We start from the raw sequence: 16,979 nt of genomic DNA, 5'->3' as shown, positions 1-16,979 counted from the left end.
ATGTGTTGTCTGATTCAGCAGAATGAAGGAGATATACATGCACCATACAGATAGAATCACACTCAGAAAGATATACTGTCATTTTCACAGCAGTTTGTGAGTTAATGTCCGTGGAGTGAGAACCTCTACTACTACTACACACACACACACACACACACGCTCCAGCTGTTCCCTTGGTTTACCATTTGTAGTTAATTGCATCAGGGATGAGAGTGTCAGAGAGGGAGTTTTTGGGGCGAGCAACAGTGGAAAACCTGCAGAAATGATGTCAGAGAGATTGCATCCACCAATTGGAGTGGAGATTCCCGGTGAGAGGCTATAAAACAGTGAAAGACAACCCTGTGAACAAGCAAAGGGAGGGAAACTCAGAACGTGAAAAATTCCAGGAACTTTCACTGTCCGTCCTTTCCTACGTGATCACAACAGATTTGTGACTGAAGGTAAGAAAAATAAAGGACACTCATTTTTTTTCATAAAAAATCTCTCTCACATACACATATGTGGCCATAGGTGAGTATACAGGATATATTTTTTGTTTTGGGTTTTACTGTTTGCTTTGTTTTAACAGGTGTTTAAAGATAAGTGAAGAGTTTGAAGAGGCTAAATGACTAGTGCTGTGCATTTTCCGTATGTCTGTGTATTTGTGCATAGCACTTACTCTTTAATCTTATTTAGTGCATTTAAGGATATCATTATAATTAAGAGTATCAAAGCAATGTATGGATAAAGTCAAAGTTGCATAGCTTTAAATGGAGTGTGGAGGTGTGAATGTGTGTGTGGTATTTATGTCTGGTATTGCAGAGAGACTGTGTGTGTGTGAGAGATTGTGTGTGTGTTTGTGTGAGTGAGACGGCTGTCTAGCATTTTATTTTTGGGAACGGAAAATGCTAAAGTTAGCTCATGTTGCTGGACAATGTGTTTAGTACTGTCACTGGGACAGCATCGTGCACACTAACGAACATGCATGCACACTCTACTCCCCTCAAGGTCAAGAGGCCTATATGCACGCTATACATCAAGGCTCTCCGTAAAGCACCTTAAGATAAAGTTGGTGATTAAATCAAGTTCAGTCAGATACTCAATGACTCAATGGTTATTAAACTTCATATTAGCAAAAAAAAAAACAACAAAAAAAAAAAACAACCAAACATCAAAAAGAATAAACACTACCACTTCGGAATCTAGATAATTATATATTGCTGAGTACTCTATCTACATACATAGAAAACTGTGCATTGTGTGTGTGTGTGTGTGTGTGTGTGTGTGGACTGAGCTCTCTCCTTTTGACCTGTAGTTTCTTTATCAAAGTTCTACTCTGAGATGGATTTAGGAGAAAAGAGAGATCTTATTGAATTTGGAGGCTGTGGGAATTCTGTGCCCTGTGTAATCACCAGTAACCATCAGGTATCTTTAGTCCACCACTAACTGACTCTACTTGGGGCGACAGACATAACACACCTGAGGCATCTGATTTGAGGATGCTGATTAGCTAAATTTATGTTACTTTTATGATTAATTATGATTAATATTGATTATGATGTAACAAGCATACTAATATCTCAAATACGTAGTTTATATATATATATATATATTTTTTTTTTTTTTTTAATTACTGAAATTACTTACCCAAATCTAGAGGCTATCTGCTCAGGCAGTGAATAAACGTTATTGCATATATAAAGCATTATCATGATTTATTTTTACAGAAAACCTTTCAAATTTGTAAAAGAAACCATTTAGAGTAATAAATATATATAGTGGGCAAAAGCTTATTGAAACCACAAAAAATATGTAGCCGCTTGTCTTATTTAAAAAATAATGTTAGTGACTATAAACTGAAGAGTTCATGAGTCCCATTACTTTTTTATTTTTAAACTGTGTCTCCAGGGGTCTACTTTCATCAGGTAAAATGTGGAGTTGATACCTCCTACTGATTTGAAGTTATTCAAGCTGGTGCAGACAGTGGACAGATGGCCTCTCCAAGTGTCTCTTTAGACCCCGAGCTCTCCATAAGGAAAATGATTACTTTTACTGCAAAAATACAGTGTATATATTTTGTCTAGACCTAATGTCAACATCTTAGTTTTTTTCTTTACTTTCTTTGAGAAACTCTTCTCCTGTCCCTCACCAAGTGTCCATTTACCCCTCACCAAACAGTAAGGTATGGTGTGTTTTATTCTGATATACTGAGTTTATTTCTGATGTTTACACTTGTTTCTCACCGAGTACAGTGTTCCTTTAAATGACTGACGTGTTAAAAGGCGAGAGCTGCACTCTGATTGGCTGTAGAGCAAGCCCCCCCCCCCCCCCCCACACACACACCCTGTTGCATTTAAACGGCCTCAGTGAGGGAAAGGCAGCTTATAAAAGAAATCTAAGCTTTCAAAACATGTTTATTGACTTGATTATTGTTTTTGGACCTTGTGGCTGTCAAACAGAACCGTTTGAGTCTCTCTCGCAGTGTCTGGGTCTGTTAGGCTTTGAAAACATTTGCGCTCTGCTGCTTTTGTCCCTCCTCCTTGGGTGCACATCGCCATAACTCTGCCCCTGATTGGTGTACAGATTTGATTGACATGTCGTTGGAAGTCTGAGAGCCTAAGCTACGCGGCAGTAGGTGTGACATGGCATTTTTTCATTTTTGAAAATATGTACTATTTTTTTCGACCAGTACTCTTCACAATACTCATGAACGGTTTGACGTTGACACTCAAATTTAGTCTCGTTTTGAAGGGGACTATCTAAGGTAAGCGCTGCTGTGATAACTGTGTGTGAGACTTTTGTGGGCTCTTCAGGCTTCGATACGCAGCGGTTTTGTCATTGATGAGGAAGAAACCTGAAGTTTGGATTATCTTATTCTTTCGGCTTTAATCCCTTTGTCCGTTGTAGCGTATAATGGCTTATATCCTCGTGATCCCGAGAGTCTACCCGTTCATTGGTGTATGATATGTACACATTGGCTCAAATATGAAAAATCTGAAAATCTGTTTCACTACTGTCACTAAAATTTTTTCATAATTTCCTGGCAAAGTATATTTCGACCAAAATATTTTCGAGTGGGATTATATATAAAATGATTAAATCAATGAAAAGCAGTGACTTTAAGCTTTAATTTGGTACACTGACTGTCGACTTTGGACCTGTAGTATTTGAGACATATTGACGGATATAACAGAGTGATTTTTTTTTTGCCGCCGGCGACCAATCAGCGAAATAAGGGGCTAAATTAAAACAAATTATTTCCACCAGGGAGGATGGTGCCTTAATGCCATCTATTGGCCAGCTGCAGTTACATTCCAAATTTGTCTTTAACTTTAGTCACTAACAGAAAACATTTACAGGTACGTATATTTCGTATTGTGTGTTATATACTTAAGCAATAATACACTTGAGATTCATGCTGTAATATGAGATATTGGCACTTACGCTGCGTTTACACTGTATCACAATAATTATTTTATCTGGGAAGCCGTTAGACACGGCCGAGCGGTGCATTATGGGTCCGGAGATTGGGGGATGCTGAGTGAACCGTTGAGCCGAGGTGAACTTTATGCAAATGAATCCGTCCAACGCTATGCGTCTGTCCAATCAGAAGATCGCGGGTATTTACCTGATAGTTGCAAACACCCGGACGTGATTTAATTGAACGCTGCAGGGAACACCTCTGTTTACCCCCACAGCTGAAGAGGTCTGTTTACACCTCTGTTTACACCCACACGCGGCCAGTTGCAGAGGTCTGATGCGTTCACTGCCGTCAACGCACTGAAGCAATCGAAATGCAGCCTCAGATCAGAATCAGTTAATTATTGCTGTCTATTATGAGGTTTTAAGGAAGGCAGAAAAAATAGTATTTGAATAAAAACCTACTGCGAGGTAAAATAGTTCTATTCCTTCACACATAGTTTTTTGCCCTTTTCGACAAACTCGTTTTGACGAGTTAAAAGTTTTTAACTCGTTCCATTCAGGATTTGCACCAGTTTTGAAAAGAACCAAACCAGAGAGAACAGCATTTCCCCACATTCATAGACATTTCCTTAAAGTTGCAAGAATTTCCCACATATCCCACAGATCCGCATTCGGATTCAGGTCAGGGGAGTTTGTTTGTCAGGGTGGTAGTTTACCCCTTGCACAATGATACCGTTCTGATACAATACAGTAATCACTCTTTTGCTACTACCCTGTCCTCTAGCTTCACGATTTGGCCCTTGTCAAAGTTGCTCGTGTCCTTATGCTTTGCCTGTTTTCCCTACTTTCAACACATTTGTTTTAAGAACAGTTTATTATTTTGCTGCCTAATATATCCGACCCTTGCCAAGTGCCACTGATAACCAATGATGTTTTATTAAACGTGTCAGTGGTTTAAATGTGCATGATCTTAAATGAATCTATGTATATTGAAAGTACATAGGAATAGGGTGTTATTCATCATAGTTTCCAAGAGGGATCAGTAGTACCAGAAAGATTGAAAAGACAAAAAATATCTTCCCAGTTGGACTAAATAACATGAAGAGTTTTACTAAACTGTTTAACTGCGTCAACAGGTAGTTGTCTTCCAGGTTGATGTGAACGTGGCTTGGCCTGGCAGTGTGTGTGTTTGTGTTTTTTGGGGTTTGGGTTACAAGGGTGGATGGGGACACTAAAGAAGGGGCAGTCAGTGGACCTGCTGCGTCCTACAGTGTGTTTGGGCTTAGTTCATGTGTTTGTGCAGAGGGTGTGTTGGGGTGTGTTCATGCACTAGAATCATTCTCACAGTCTCACGGCTGCTGAACTGCACAGTCAAGTGTATTTTCACAGATGGAGTCCGGCTAAAGGTAAACACCACTTTGTATCTCTGTAACGTAACACGATTGTGTGTGTGTGTGTGTGCGGCTGAGAATACATTACACAGAAGACACAACATAAACACACACATCATGTGAGGATGTGGTGTCTGTTTAAGGTTTGAAAATGTATTGAAATAACGAAACAGAGGCCCAATAAATGAAAGTCTATCAGAACATATGTATATATATTAAATCCACCTTCAAGTCATTGTTGCTGTCCAATTAAAAATATGTATATCCAAAAAGAGTAACTTACAGGAGAACTTATTTGTTTTCATTCAATCATTCATTCATTATCTGTAACCGCTTATCCACTTCAGGGTCGTGTTGGGTCCAGAGCCTACCTGGAATCAATGGGAGCAATACACCCTGGAGGGGGTGCCAGTCCTTCACAGGGCAACACATTCACTCACACACTCACACCTACGGACACTTTTGAGTCGCCAATCCCCCTACCAATCCCCCTACCACACTCCTCACAGACAGTCACCCGGAGGAAACCCACGCAGACACAGGGAGAACACACCACACTCCTCACAGACAGTCACCCGGAGGAAACCCACACAGACACAGGGAGAACACACCATACTGCTCACAGACAGTCACCCGGAGGAAACCCACGCAGACACAGGGAGAACACACCACACTCCTCACAGACAGTCACCTGGAGGAAACCCACGCAGACACAGGGAGAACACACCACACTCCTCACAGACAGTCACCCGGAGGAAACCCACGCAGACACAGGGAGAACACACCATACTGCTCACAGATAGTCCCCCGGAGGAAACCCACACAGACACAGAGAGAACACACCACACTCCTCACAGACAGTCACCCGGAGGAAACACACGCAGACACAGGGAGAACACACCACACTCCTCACAGACAGTCACCCGGAGGAAACACACGCAGACACAGGGAGAATACACCACACTCCTCACAGACAGTCACCCGGAGGAAACACACGCAGACACAGGGAGAACACACCACACTCCTCACAGACAGTCACCCGGAGGAAACACACGCAGACACAGGGAGAACACACAACACTCCTCACAGACAGTCACCTGGAGGAAACACACGCAGACACAGGGAGAACACACCACACTCCTCACAGACAGTCACCCGGAGGAAACCCACGCAGACACAGGGAGAACACACCACACTCCTCACAGACAGTCACCCAGAGGAAACCCATGCAGACACAGGGAGAACACACCACACTCCTCACAGACAGTCACCCGGAGGAAACCCACGCAGACACAGGGAGAACACACCACACTCCTCACAGACAGTCACCCGGAGGAAACACACGCAGACACAGGGAGAATACACCACACTCCTCACAGACAGTCACCCGGAGGAAACACACGCAGACACAGGGAGAACACACCACACTCCTCACAGACAGTCACCCGGAGGAAACACACGCAGACACAGGGAGAACACACAACACTCCTCACAGACAGTCACCTGGAGGAAACACACGCAGACACAGGGAGAACACACCACACTCCTCACAGACAGTCACCCGGAGGAAACCCACGCAGACACAGGGAGAACACACCACACTCCTCACAGACAGTCACCCAGAGGAAACCCATGCAGACACAGGGAGAACACACCACACTCCTCACAGACAGTCACCCGGAGGAAACCCACGCAGACACAGGGAGAACACACCACACTCTTCACAGACAGTCACCCTGAGTGGGACTCAAACCCCCAACCTCCAGGTCCCTGGAGCTGTGACAGAGACACTACCTGCTTCTCCACCGCCTCATTAACTCTGCTGCCTCATTAATTTTCAATTGAAATCAATATAAAAAGATTGTAAAAATAAAGCTGTGTTTGTTGAACGTTTTCCCCCTATATTAACAGTTTAAAACAGAAAAGCCAATAAATAATGATCTACTAATGTGTTCCTTTATACATACGTGTGTGTACTTTGTGTTTTAGATGCTGGGCTGCAGTTGTGTGCTGTTCTTTTTTCTGACAGTGAGGTTGTTCCACTGCAGCGCTGAAAGCTTCTACTTAACCCAGGAAAACCCTGAGGTAATATGTGGTCATACACTCTACTCACACATATGCACAGATTTAATCCAAGTTTTGGGGGAATTCTACTGACTGCAGTACTGTATCTTTATAATAATATACACAAACCCTAACCTAAGCTTAATCGTAACCCCTTTTTTCTTTCCACAGTCAATGGAATTTAAAATATCACTGATTATGTCATAACGGCACAACAGTGGTTACAGGGTGGGATGTAAAAGGATGCATTGGCCAGCAAGGGGTCAGTCGGTTTCTAAAATAAATGCTTTGGAGGCAGGAGAATGGGCTGAGGGACTAAGTGTAGGTTTGTGGCATCTCAAATGTAGTGGGTAGTACCTAATAAATGAAGGAAGGACAACTGGTGAGGGTTAGCACCACAGAGAGTAGCTACTGTAGCACAGTTTGCTGACAAAAAGTGCTGATTGCATGACTACAGATTAATCAGAGTGACCAATCAGACCTCTGTCTGCTGCCAAAAGTGTGTACATTGAGCACATTAGCATCAGAACGGAAGGGGGCCCGGTCTGTTGAATCATGTTTTCCTTTTACATCATTTGAACAGCCTGGTGTATTTCCATTTGGGCATTGTTTACCTGGTAAAGAGATGGCAACAGAAAGTTGGTTAAACAGCAGAGACATTGTGAAGCTCTGGGCAGTGTTCATCTGGGACACCTTGGACTGAATATGATAATGGCATTCATATATATATATATATATATATATATATATATATATATATATATATATATATATATATATATATATATATATATATATATATATATAAAATCACATGAACCAAAAGAAATCTAAGCTCCTTTTTCCTTTATTGTTTTTTTTAAAGTCAGAGCATTTGTTGTTTTGAATATATAGCTATACATACCTCTCATCGAAGATTTCTACAGTATATTTAATGCATGTTCTGATTAAAAAAAGAGAAGAAAAACGAGCACAAGACACCTACGCCTGCATAAGTTGTGCATAAGGTGTTTTCTAGTGAGGCTGAATGCTGGTGATCATATTCATGGTAAGGGGATATAATTACCAGATTTCAAACGAGTGCATGCCAGACGGAGGGGACACTCCATTTCCAAACTTGTGTAGGTATTTAATATTACTTGATCCACAGTGTCATGTGTGCAATGGGAACACCTCATAGGAGGCATTTCCAGCCACATAAGAAGCGGTGTCTGGTTAGAATTGTACATGCAAACTCAAAGACAAACATCTCAGGCAGAAACCACATTCAATGCAGGAGGCCCCACAGACATATGTTGCATGTCAGTGTAACATTCTTTAGCTTCCATGTGATATGGAGTTCCTCTGTTAACATTATGACACCAAACCATGGCACCTCACCAGGCTGAAAACTGGACCCTAGAGGACCGCCAACATGTGGCATGGTCATATGAATCACTGTACCAATAGTTTCTGGCTGATGTTTTGTGTGTGATGTTTGATGGTTTGTGTGTGGCGCAGACTCAATGAAGCCATGGACCTCAGTTATCAACAAGGCACTGTGCAGGCTGGTTGTGGGGTTCATGCCAGTATGGGGTGTGTCCTTGTGGCATGGGTTGGGTCTACTGATCTGCAAATAAGTCATGTAACACTGCCTGCTACTTTTCACTCTTTGGTGACCATTTGCAGCCCTCCACACAATGATACGATATTATTGCACTATAATGCACCATGCACAAATGTTCAGAATTGGTTCGTGGAGCACTCTGCTGAGTTCTGAGACATGTTCTGGCCTGCAATTTACAACCTATTCATCTCTGTCACACTTGATCTGAAAACTGCAATGTAGAACTGTAACCATCTATAATTAGGATTCAAAGGAAATTGTATTTATTGTTGATATTTACTAAACAACTGAACTTGCCAAAAACAAATAACTAAGGTTGCTCCAAATCTTGTGTGTGTATACATATATCAGGTCTTCACAGATGCACCAGTCAGCCATGCCATATGCGCTAATGCAGCCACAGACCATCAGGAAGCTGGCTGTTTGACGGTGTGCTTATATAAGCCAAATGGTCCCTCTCTTCTTTAACCCCAAGCACACAGAAATTCCAAATAGATTTTTTTTTATTAATAGAACCAGTGGACGTTTTTCTACTTCACCTCAGTCCATCATAAATTATCTCTTTCTCAGATATTTGGATTCTGTTATGGATTAGGATCCTGGTATGTTTTTCTTTGCATTAGTGTGTAAAAAACACAATGGTTGAAATGATTTCCACTACAGAAACCTCACTGTTTTTATTTCAGTGTAGTACTGGTTTTGGGACTTGTCCCTTGCATATAGTGATTTTTTACCCCTTGTAGCATTGCACTGATTTACCAGTTTTTGTTGCCCAGTCCTAAATATAAAAGAAGCACTTAATTGTCATAGAAAATACAATTTCCATATTATATTTATATAATATCATATTTTCTTCCTCTTTGGTTTATATTAGTATGTGGAACCTGCTTCAGTGGAGAGCCATGAAGGTCAAACTGTTTCAGTTACACAGAAGGCTTCAGGCTCCGTTAATGCTAAACTACTGCTTCTGGATCAGTTGCTCCGCTTGGAGAATGATGTCATGGAGACCAAGAGAAAGAGGAGCTTCTCTGGCTCCAATACTCCGCTGGACCGCTTGTCCATCAGCACCATGGACCCGAAGAGTAACAAGCAGAGGTACGAAAGTGTGTCAAAAACAGAAGCACTGATTAATGTTTACATTTCAATATGCCATTTCATAACTACATACACAGACTTAACAAATTCTTGTATAACTTCATTAAAAAAGTGGGTAAATTATTAAGACAACAACATATTTGCTGATATTGTATGGCTGTTTAGAAATAAAACACATGATGGAATGTGATGCATTCATAAAAAGTGTCAGTGTTTCAAAAAAGGTTCCAGTAGGTAATACAACAATTTATTAATTTGTACAAGACTCAAGGTGGCACAACTCGCATACAAAATATATACACTCTGAATTGAACACTGTTTGGTATTTTTCTAATACCAAATTCTCATTAGGTTAATTTAGGCTTCCCAAAAGGCTTGTCCAACAGTGTCTATGATAAAACGCATTCGTATGCTCACACAGAGTGTCAGAGGCGTAGAAGCATTCATTCAATACAAAGCATACAGAAAACCCAAGCAGCAAACTTTATAGACAAAGTACCACCCGTTATCAGTCCAACAACTATATGTACCACCTATGAGCCTTATTATAGAAACATGTGCGCCACTGGGTCTTCCTCTGTGCTAGAGGCAGGTGGGACGTATACAGCAAATCTTGCTTAAACTTTTGCATGTTTTTGTTGTTTTTTTTCACTTGCAAATTGCATGCTTTACACAAATGTATTCTAAAATAACATTATACAAATATTCTTAACCATTTTAGAGAGATTATAGATAACTAGACCAAACAAAATTATACCCAACAGAGTCTGGCTGCAGACATGCACTTGCTGCTCGATGCACTCTCTGCCACAGTGACAGAAACGGCATGGCAGAGTGGATTTGTTTGGTTGTTTCTGCTTAACGAGTCGAGAGATCTTTAAACAGTGTCATCTTTACTGAGTTCTAGTGTTATATATGATGACTATATCATTAGTGTAGCGATTTCTGGTGCTATAAATGATGCCAGCAGCAGAGCAGTAGCTTGCTGTTTCTGTTAATAAAACAGACCCTGTAACCTTATCATTGTGATAGGTATTTCATTCCATTATTATCAGTATAGAGTAACTGTGTATATGATGCGTTTAGTAGACATGCGCACTTTATAGTGTGTAGCCTGCTCCCTCTCTCTCTGTAGTGTACATGTGTACATTTACAAGCTCTTGGTAATAAAGCAGTTTTGTTTTGTTAAGCTCAATTCATTTTTTGAGCTCATACGCTCGACAATCAGCATCACAAATCTAACATCCATTCAGTCATAGAGCCCAACAGTATTTTCACACAGTTTTTTCTGTGTAATTGTCATATCCTTGTACCAAATTGTGGTTACTAGAGATGTATTTAATTTTGTACAAATATATAGTTAAATAGTACTAAATCTCAGTCAAAGTTAAAATAAAAAATAATAAACACTAAGTTACATAAATAAAACTCACTGTAACCTATTTTAAAATAAATCGTGCCAAAAACAAAATTCTAAAGTTACAAAACACGTTTAAAAAATATTACAAACCTTTCATCATAAAGCTAATTTAAACCAGAGGGTACATTGGATTTTCAGGCTTTTGTTTCCATCATTTAAGTTCCAATTGAGAACCTTTAAAGACAGAAAAAAAGACAAAAAACTAAAAGTGCCTATTATTTTAGGGGTAAACAATGCGTTACTGGGTGCTGAGGATAACAGACCAGCCAGTTCTTTACATTTTCTGATTCACTAGGGTCTTGTAAGACAACTTACAAAATTTTAAGCAAAAACAGTCAAGTATTATGGAGTTATATAGCATTTTTTTTTTAAAATTACTTTTAAGTGTATTCTAAAATATTTTGGCTCTGATGGCTTTCCATTGCCGTAGATGCTCCTTTACTGTGCTCCTGGAGCGCTCCTCCTATTTCCAGGCGCTCCCTCCCTCTACCAGGCCCAGAGTATGGCATGCCAAAGGGGTCAGAATTCACCAGTGTTTTAATGGCATATAATGCGTGCGCTTTGTCTACAAATGCCGTCCAGGACGGTGTTAACTAAACGCCTGACAGATGTTCTCAAACATCAGAGTCGTTGTTTTGCTCGGTTTGAAACTGAACTCCAGGAGAATTTGTTTCAACTGGCTTGATTTCTCTGGTGGAGCTCAACTGGATGTACTCCAGTCCACACTGACAAACTAAATCGATGTGTTTAAAAATATTACTATTGACAAAGCAGAGAAGTTTGTTTCTTGTTAGTTCTAGGCACTTTTTCTGTGGCTTTTATGTTGTTTATATTGATAACAAAATTATATCGACTGAAATTTGAATGATGATATAATATAAATTAGACCATATCATCCAGCCATACATGATATATATGTATATGAAGAAGTAATAGTAAAATATGGTTGTTACTGGCAGCATTAGAACCCAAACAAAAAAAAGTTAAGCTGAAATCTTCTATTTCAAATGAAGTGAAAAATGATAACCCTAACATTTACAGAAATGTTAATGAAATGTATTGAAGCAAATGTTACAGATTTTCTCTGAATGTTTATGATTAACCCTGTGGAGTTGCTGCTCCTGCCAGTGTTCTACACTGAGAGGTTCTATAGAGAAACCCTTATTTTACAGGTCTGCCCATCAATTATTACAAACACCTGTTAATTAAAAACACCTGCAATTAAGTGATGGTGCTAAAAGCTATGGTAGACATCCAAGTAATAACATAAAACTTAGAACTGCCATTTGCTCAGAATATTTAAGTTTAAAATCAAAAGCCCACAATAAACCGTTGACGCTCAAACCATACTCGGGGTCACCTTAGGTATGTAATGCAATGTATGTACGCCAACGACCAAATTCAAATAACATGTAAAAAACAACAAAAAAAAAAACCTTTACACAACATCCCATTAAAGGTTTTGCAGAGACATACATTAATTTTTTTTACAAATATTAAAATTACGTTTAATTACTGCAATGAAACAGAGTACACTTTTCAGGTAAGTTTGTTACTTTTTTTAAACCTGGCATCCTTCAGTCTTTGAGATATAACTGAAATAACTCTTAGTCACTAACATTTTATATTATTATATATAACATTATTAGTCAAGTGGATCTGTGAGCACACAAGGAATATGAGCAATTCTTATATTTCACTCTCACCTCAGCACAACATACCATCTGATCTCCTGCCAATCCTTTGAAGTCCGGGAGGTTCAGCTGAACCCACAGCCTGTGAGCTGGGTATTGTGTCAGTGGGCATCTCTGTTGGAAATCTTTTGCTCCTGTGAGATCTGGGCAATTATGATGATACTAGGATGCACATACCTCCTCTTAATGGACAACACATTGATCAGAACAGATGCCATAGAGGGGAATTTGCATCTTTACATCAGCTCTCTCCCAATTCAAAGCACTCCTTACTGTCCAGAGACTCGTCTGCTGTGATTAGAGGTACCCCTAGGTCAGGATCAGTGGTTTTCCAGCAATGTGATGATGATGTTTAGTGGGTTTTGTTGCTTTCATGTTAAAACACACAGAGCCAGAACTCTGTCCCAGCTCAGCTTTTACACCTGGAACAGGGTTCAGACATGTTCAGTCCATGATTACTTATGCAGACTATTTGAATTGGCTAATTTCCATCAGTGCTCTGAGCGTACTATGTATGTGTGTGTCTGAGCCTCAGTGAGGCCAAATGAGTGTTATTATTATAGTGGTAACTGTCTCTTATAATAAAAAATACATTATTATATTGTTTGTTTACATCACATCTCCAGCTGCTACATTCTGGAAATATTTCATATAGTTTTTAATGTTTTAAATCTGTCATTAAAAATATTTTTTGTGCTGACCCATTGCCATCACGTCAACTTAATGCTTGTGACATGGAAACCTCATCTAAATGTCCACATAATATAATTGGATCTCTGCCAATTAAAGAAATGTGTGGTCACCCATAATAAATTTTCCTAAATATTTCTTTAAAGAACAATTATGTAAATGATAAAAGCAGAAATTTGAGCAATATCTGCTCCAGGCAAAATTTAGTTTTTAGATGGATTCAGATTTATTGTCATTGCTTAGTACAAGTACAGGGCAATTAAATGCAGTGAGCATCTACCAGAAATGCAAATAGTAGCATAGTACAAAGACAGATGAGTACAAAAGCAAAGAGGTGCAGTAAATATGAATATAGCAATATAAATGTACATATATGTCAAGCATATTGTGTGTGTGTATGTATGATTTATTGATGTATGTGGAGTGAGAAGTTGTATAGAATATGGTATTTACAGCCTATTTATATATGGAATATACCGAATGAATATATGCATCAGGGTACAGTGTAATTATAGTGTTCATGTACAGCATTCATGTGTATTGGAACATGTACTGTGTGAATGCTAAGTAAAGAAGTCTAGGGTTTACAGTATGGATTGGTTTATGGACAGTAGAGTTTATAATGTAGTGACTATCTGTTTACTGTGGAGATCAGCAGAATGATAGTGAGGGGACAGAAGCTGGACCTGAGCTGACTGGTTCTCGCATAAATGCTCCTGTACCTCCTTCCTAGGAAGTTATACAGCGTGTGGTTGGGGTGGGAGGAGCTCCTGATGATGCTGTGGGCCTTGTGTATGGAGCACTGTGGGTGAATGTCTCTGATGGCAGGGAGCTGTGCACCAGTAATGCAACTGGGCATTCTTTACCATTTTCTGCAGGGCCTTCCTGTCAGCCACAGTGGAGTTGTTATACCAACCTATTACACAGTTGGTCAGGACGTTCTTGATGGTGCAGCACTAAACATTAGTGAGGTTCGGGGAAGAGAGATTGTCCTTCCTCAATCTCCGCAAGAAGTAAAGACGTTGATGTCGTGCTGTGTGTCCTCAGAGATGAGAACACCTAGGAGCTGGAAACATGCTCTAATTGGGTTCCGTTGATTTGAAAAGGAGAGAGTGTGCAGCGCTTGGTTTTCCTGTAGTCCACAATGAGCTCTTTGGTCTTGCTGATGTTGAGTGAGAGGTTGTTGGTAGAACATCAGACAGCCAGGTGCTGTTTCATCATCGTTATTGATGTGTCTAATCAAAGTGGCGTCATCTGCAAACTTAGTGATGACATTGAATCTGTGCCCCGGAAAAGAGCAGAGAGCTCAGAAGGTGGGGACGACTGTGTAGAAAGTGGAGCTGAAGTCAAGGAACAGCATAAGTACATATGTGTTCCTGTTGTCCAGATGGGTGAAGGGGAGTAGTAATGGCTTCCTCAGTTGATCTTTTTGTGTGATATGCAAACTGGTGGGGGTCCAGTGACGGTGGAAGCATCGTCTCCCAATACCTGAGAACCAGTTTCTTGAACACTTCATCACAATGGGTGTGAGTGCACCAGGGCAGACATCATTTGAGCATGCAGCATCAAGTTATTTAGGCACTGGTACAGTGGTGGATGTCTTCCAGCATATGGGAACAGTGGACAGGGCCAGTGACAGGTTGATAAATATCTGTGAAGACCTGGGCTAGCTGTCCAGCACACGCTCTGAGGACACGTCCTGGAATGCCATCATGTGCCAGGACTTGGGCTTTTCGTGCATTAACCCCATTCGGCACTAAATGTACGTTGTCTGTGGAGAGTGCCAGGGGATTACTGTTGTGATGGGTAGGCCCACCCCATGCTGTGCATTGTTCAAAACGAGCATAAAACTGATTAAGCTCATCCAGGAGAGACGCATTGTCAAATGGGAGAGTTGGTGGTGATGGTCTGTAGCCTGTGATGGTCTGGATGGCCTTCCACATGAGGTGGGTTTCGGAGTTGTGGAAGTTCTTGTAGGTGTATGTGGCTTTCCTAATGCCCCTGTGTAGATTGACCCTGGCTGAGCTGTAGGCCTCGGCATCACCAGATCTGAAACCAGTGTGACGTTTTCAGCAGCAGACGAACCTCTGCATTCATCCAGGGCTTTGAATGATGTAATATCTTCATGTTTAACAGCAGTGACATGGTCAATACATTAGTTTATATAGACTGTGACGGCTGAGGTATATGCTTGAAAGTCCACAGTAGCGTGTAAGAGGAACATGATCAGTATTCTAGTATTTTAGAACCACTTTGTCCTGCTAAGCACTATTTAAAAATGTTTATTTTCACAAGGACGTATGGCCATTCAAAATAAATAGACTGAGCCATGTGTGTCTGCAGGAAATTTGTAGAGTTGCCAAGGCGAAGAGTTACCGTTCCGATGGATAGGATTGGTGTGGGCCGTCTTCCCAGCAACAGAGGATAGACTCCATCAGACACCATCGGACAATGCTCTCGTATTTAGGTATTGGTATAATGTTACTACAGTTACAGCTGTAGGCAAATATTGCATAAACACTCTGTCCCATGACAAGCAAATCTGGCCCCTATTTTTGTGTTTGATAAGCATTTAAATAAGAAAACAAATGCAGTTTCAGATACTGACTGTGTTTTTGATCTACTTTTACTCACAGGTGTATTCTGCAGGTAGAAGATGCATGAAAATTACACTAGTTCCAATCCACAATCACCACACAACCTTTAGTCACAAACTGCGTATGTATAACCTCCACAAGCATAGTATTGTTTCTATCATCTCACTATAGCTTTCCAAACCTATAATACACCCAGCTTTAACCTTGATCATCATACTTCCTATTTTCAATCACCAGAACCATATGTTCAGTCTCAAAACATCCTCAGTGGTGTCAGAGCAGTTTAACTTTGTGCACCTGATGTAGCCACTGCTGCAAACACATTATCCAATGACAAACTCTAGTATTCCTATATTTCCAGCAGGAAAGGGCAAAACTATGTGCACAAATAACACACTTTTATTTTTCTTCCTTTTTATTTGATTATCACAGTGTAGTTTTTTGATATTTTCTTTGAAATTCTTTACGATGTCAGTGGGGGAAAAAAATGAAAACCACTCTGTACTCTCAATATCATACCTGCAGTTCTAGCAAACACACACACACAATATGTATAGACTGGAGGCAGAATATTTTGTCTGCCTTGACATTAAACCAGATGAAATATTAAATGTGTGGTCTGTTTCTTTGCTTTTATCTAAAGGTGTGTACTATTCAAAGATTCATAACAAATGTTCAACAAAAAGCAGATGAATATGTCAAAATGATTCATTATGCGTTTCATTGTGGTTTGCAAATATGAAGGTGACAGAGATGCCCAGAGTGCATTTGCTAGAATGTGTAACTTCCAGGGCAAAATTTCCAGGGCTTAAGCCCCATAAGCCACCCGCTTGCTGGAATGAAGTTATAAATCACTGGCCTAGACACATTTGTATTCATGGCATTTCACTATGCATTACTTCATTTGTGACATCTGTCGTTCCTGTAGTTCTTTGTTAAAATGCAAGGCATTAATTTACAGACAATAATTCTTAAGCCAAATTAGAGCTCTGCATAAATATGGAGTGTGAAAATATCATA

The 16,979-nt window shown here is 40.2% G+C and overlaps 1 protein-coding gene across 4 annotated transcripts; it reads left to right on the top strand.

Annotated features, from left to right (window-relative positions):
• Positions 1-358: 358 nt before the first annotated feature.
• On the top strand, positions 359-16,551 carry ostn (osteocrin). 4 transcript variants are annotated; one of them, XM_066643090.1, is made up of 5 exons: positions 359-440; positions 6,783-6,878; positions 9,338-9,558; positions 15,706-15,829; positions 15,999-16,551. In XM_066643090.1, exons 2-4 carry the CDS (start codon positions 6,783-6,785, stop codon positions 15,788-15,790), a joined length of 402 nt encoding a protein of 133 aa, XP_066499187.1. In that variant the 5' UTR covers positions 359-440; the 3' UTR covers positions 15,791-15,829; positions 15,999-16,551. The 4 variants fall into 4 exon arrangements, with proteins under 4 accessions (XP_066499187.1, XP_066499193.1, XP_066499179.1 ...); XM_066643096.1 differs by lacking the exon at positions 359-440 and adding an exon at positions 2,565-2,614; XM_066643082.1 differs by lacking the exon at positions 359-440 and adding an exon at positions 2,615-2,743.
• Positions 16,552-16,979: the final 428 nt, after the last annotated feature.

This window comes from Hoplias malabaricus, chromosome 1 (genome assembly GCF_029633855.1).
Source record: "Hoplias malabaricus isolate fHopMal1 chromosome 1, fHopMal1.hap1, whole genome shotgun sequence".
NCBI classification, from domain to species: Eukaryota; Metazoa; Chordata; class Actinopteri; order Characiformes; family Erythrinidae; genus Hoplias; species Hoplias malabaricus.
This window is presented reverse-complemented; position numbering and strand designations above follow the sequence as displayed.